Raw genomic sequence first — 4,493 nt, 5'->3', positions numbered from 1 at the left:
CGGAAGTCGCCGTCACCGGACGCCGGTTGAGCGGTGGAAGCGATGGAGGAGAGGAGAGTGAAGGGGAAGAAGGAAGGTATGCGTATGAGGTTTTTGAGGGTAAAGTGGTAAAAAGTTTCTTGTTCTACTTAGTTCCATGGGTAAAGGGTGGACAACCTTGTCCCATCCTTGTTCTAGTTTGTTCTAGTTAGTCCCACATAAAACCACGCCAAACATAGGACAATTGTGTTCTGTCCTGTCCTGTCCCACCCTGTCCAACGTACCAAACGCACCCTAATAGAATAGCTATAATGTTTGTCCCTGTAGTTTGTTTAGAATTGCAACTTTAGTCCTTGTATTTTTGAAATTACAGTTTTCAACAAACTACTGGACGAAAATAGCAATTTTAACAAATCACAGGGACTAAAAACGCAATTTACTCTTATTTTTATATAAATATATTCTGGGTACAAACAGAAAGCTATCAAATTCTTGACATGCAGCCCCAATTTATAAGAAGTTTCTCAACGATTTGAAGTTAGATTCAATACAGAATTCAGTTTTCTAAGTTCAAAATTTCGAGGATTTCACGAAAATTCTGCAGAGTAATGGGTGATGAAAGATCACCTAATATCAGAGATAGAGATCGAGAGCTGCTTCTACCGATTGCCAACACCCCTGATGACGAACAACTTTCTCCAAAACCCTTATCCTCTGCAATTTCCTTCTCTCAACACGCCGGCCGTGAGGTTTCTCTTTCTATAATTTTATAATTTTGTATGTATTTTGTTCGTTTAATTGCTTCTATTTGGTTAGTTATTGATCCTGATTGAGTTTTGATCAGGGTTTTTATACGATAGTAATCGTTATATGCTTTTAGGTTTAGTAGCTGGCTTGATTTATCTAATTGATTTCAGCTATTGAAACAAAAAATTGAGTATTGACTAGGGCTTTAGATGTAGGGTTTATGAGGACTGACCATTTCTGGATTGAATCAATTGAATATGTTTACAATCAATCTGGACTTGGTGAGCAGGAAATTATGTGTAAGACGGTTCACAATGTTCATTAGTTTGGGGTTTCTTTAGAACTTTTATCAGTTTCATCTTGTTGCGTTGATAAAGAAATTGATGCATCTGAATTGTGGCAATCTGCTACATTATAGACCCCAGAAAAAGGAAAAGAACAACCCGATTGGATCGGGTAGCGATGGTTGTTTGATGAATTTTTATTTATTCATATTGCATTATTGAGTCATGATGAGGGTTTTAGATGGAGGTGTTTTTTCGTGTGGATTAAGTTAAAATCTCTGAGGTGTGATGTTTCTTGGGTTGAATTTGGATTTTGCATTATGAACTTTAGGGTTCTTTTTTATTAACCTGGATATCCAACCCGCTATGCGAGCCGACTAATCCCAGGGCGACCACCTGCTTTGCAGATAGCCCGGAGTCACCGCATTTGAACCTCCGTGACCACAAGGGGATTTTTATTCCTCCTTGGATTTGAACCTGGGACCTCCTGGTACTTTTGACCTTGGGAGCCAAGCTCAAACCAATCAGGCACCACCCTTGTGGTTACTTTAGGGTTTTCTTTCCGCGTATGTGTAGAGCTATAGATGTACGATTTCTTTGTCCGCATCAGTCACCTGAAGATTGTGGCATCTTATAAAAATGTGGGGTCTGTTCTGCATTCATTTTATCTTGTACATTTTGTGTTAATGTAACTCGTTGCTAACATGTTTTGTGCACGTAATTTTTTCGTGTAGACTTTCTCGAAAGTTCTTAGGAGTTGGGCTTCTAAAAAGTTCATGACCGGATGGTATGCGAATTTTTCTTCATATGCTATGTTAACTAATTGATAAACTACTTGTTGGCTCATAAGCTAGCTTAGTATTAGCTGAAAAACTAATTGTTGACTAATAAACTAGTTTTTAGCAGATAACATTTGGTAAAAGCTAGTTGATAAGCTAGATGACAATGTAAAATGACTTAAAAGGACATGTTGAAAAATTACTCAATTGTGACATAAGGGGCTTAATTCCAAGAAAAAAAGTGGAAAAAAACCCTATCCTTATTGGAAAGCTAGCTTTTGGCTAACCAAATGAGGCATTTTCAATAAGCTCAAAGAATAAGCTGGCTTATGGCTTCCAAACAAGGCCATAATCTTTGTACTTTGCATAATCTGGATATCGATACTTGTAGGTTCATGTTGTTGATTATCTTTTGCAGTGTCATCCTATTACCATTAGCTATTACTTTCTACATAACATGGTGGTTTATACATTTTGTGGATGGTTTTTTCTCTCCTATCTATGCTCAACTCGGCATAAATATATTTGGTAAGCATATGCTAATATCATCTTTCTACATTCATATGTTTGGCTTTAAATAATCTCGTCCCTAATCAACCATAAAGTGAACTAATCTCGCAAACTAGTTTCATTTCCAATTATAGTTTTGCATAGTTGTACCCGTATATATTTTTCATTGATATTACGTTCTCCAACTCATCTGTTAGGCCTTGGGTTTGTAACTTCTGTGACGGTCATATTTGTGGTCGGGATCTTCATGTCATCATGGTTGGGTGCATCTGTTTTGAGCCTTGGAGAATGGTTCATCAAACGCATGCCATTTGTTCGTCATATCTATGATGCTTCCAAGCAGATTAGCTCTGCCATATCTCCAGGTTTTTTATTTCAGATATATATTATCTATATACAGCAAAACTCACACACACTGTTGACCTTTGGTGAGGCTTGAACCTTTGACCTTTTGGGAAGCTGGGCTCTACCAGTGATGCGTGTACCGCTGGGCCAATGACCATTTGGTAAACCATTATTTGACCAAATAATCCGAAAATTTATTTATTTTATCTAAAATGCAGATCAAAAAACTCAAGCCTTTAAGGAAGTTGCCATTATCAAGCATCCTCGTGTTGGTGAATATGCATTTGGGTTCATCACTTCATCTGTCGTTCTCCAGGTGCGTTTTTAACTCGAGTAATTCTTTTTCTTTAGTAGATATTTATATAAGCGTTGGTTTGTTGGTTATAAACAGAGTTATTCAGGGGAGGAAGAGCTATATTCGGTTTATGTCCCAACCAATCATCTTTACATTGGTGATATATTCTTGGTCAACTCGAAAGACATTATCAGACCAAACTTATCTGTTCGCGAAGGAATTGGTCAGTTTTATGATCTCTTTTCTAAGTATATAATATTTTATATACGACAAATACTCACGCACACTCCTCACCTTTGGGTAGGCTTGAACCTATGACCTCCAGGTTCGAGGAAAAGCCCAGAAAAACCCAATGGACTTTTATATTTTGGCGATTAAGTAAATCTTTGCACTGCTGAAACCAAACAAAATGGTCTTTTTTACCTATAAAAATGACCGGAACTGGTTATTATGGTAAACTTCAATATGAAAATTCCCAAAAAAAGAAAAAAACAAGCAGACTTTCATATTTTGAGCAATTAAGTTATGTAATAATGATTTTTAGCACAATAACCAGTTCTGGTCATTTTTTTTGTAAGAGGCTGTTTGGCAATTGCTGAATGGTTTGATGCAGAATGATTAAGAGGCTCTCATGATATAGTGCAAAATGAAATATAATTGTTTGGTAATTGTGTACAATGGAATTAGGGCTCTTAATGGTTAAGGGAGATCCAGGATACAAAAAATCATTCAGAGGGTTTTAGAACCATTAACGATTCAGAGTTTGCTTCTTAATGGAACTATTAAGAGGTAAATAAACAACCCCCAAGTTAGAAAGACCATTTTGTTCGATTATGCTAGGCCCTACCAATAACCTAGGTACTGGTACGGTAGTTATAATCCCGTTTTTGGCTATTGCATAACCTCATTTAGTCATTTTATGGAAATCGGGCCTTGACATTTCAGTTTTTTTCAAGTCTTTTTAAACTTATGTTAGATTCGTTTTATTTTTGGTGCAGAAATTGTGGTATCCGGGGGAATGTCGATGCCACAAAAGCTAACGACGTTGGATTCGGGCATCAACATGTATGGACCTCATAATAGAAACTAAGAAGTTGTTTGGTAGATGCCGAATGATTTGGTGCATAACGGATAAGGAATATGTAAATATATTATTAGGGTTAAGTTATCCTCCTGTCACACTGCATCCAGCCATAGTTGTTAAGCTGCTGGTATGGTAAATTCTATTTATATTTTAATAAGAAAAAGCAATGCAGTTAAGTCACAATACAAACCCTTGTATTAATTCTTTAACTACTACAAATGTATCCTTTTTAACCATTTAGTACATTTAAGCTCAAAATATGTGACAATTCATGTAATACTGGTGGTGTATCCGCGTAATGCGGCGAGAGCTGTGAATTTTAACAATTTTGAAGTTTTACTGGTTTTATTAGAGAAGATTTAACGATGATATAAGTTACACTCGGTCTTTACATATTAATACAATTTGAATAAATAAGAGTTATGGTTTCAATTACAGTTTATCGATGAAAAAAATTAAATGACAGTTTA

General features: G+C 36.3%; 1 protein-coding gene across 2 annotated transcripts; it reads left to right on the top strand.

Moving 5' to 3' along the window:
• The first annotated feature begins 462 nt into the window (after window positions 1-462).
• On the top strand, window positions 463-4,261 carry LOC112516832 (protein LIKE COV 1-like). 2 transcript variants are annotated; one of them, XM_025124065.1, is made up of 7 exons: window positions 463-728; window positions 1,745-1,797; window positions 2,208-2,317; window positions 2,497-2,664; window positions 2,863-2,960; window positions 3,036-3,162; window positions 3,938-4,261. In XM_025124065.1, exons 1-7 carry the CDS (start codon window positions 588-590, stop codon window positions 4,027-4,029), a joined length of 789 nt encoding a protein of 262 aa, XP_024979833.1. In that variant the 5' UTR covers window positions 463-587; the 3' UTR covers window positions 4,030-4,261. The 2 variants fall into 2 exon arrangements, with proteins under 2 accessions (XP_024979833.1, XP_024979834.1); XM_025124066.1 differs by having other exon boundaries at window positions 480-723.
• Window positions 4,262-4,493: the final 232 nt, after the last annotated feature.

Source organism: Cynara cardunculus (assembly GCF_001531365.2).
Source record: "Cynara cardunculus var. scolymus isolate 2C chromosome LG 8, CcrdV1, whole genome shotgun sequence".
NCBI classification, from domain to species: Eukaryota; Viridiplantae; Streptophyta; class Magnoliopsida; order Asterales; family Asteraceae; genus Cynara; species Cynara cardunculus.
The sequence above is the reverse complement of the archived record's forward strand: the minus strand, read 5'-3'. Positions and strand labels throughout refer to the sequence as shown.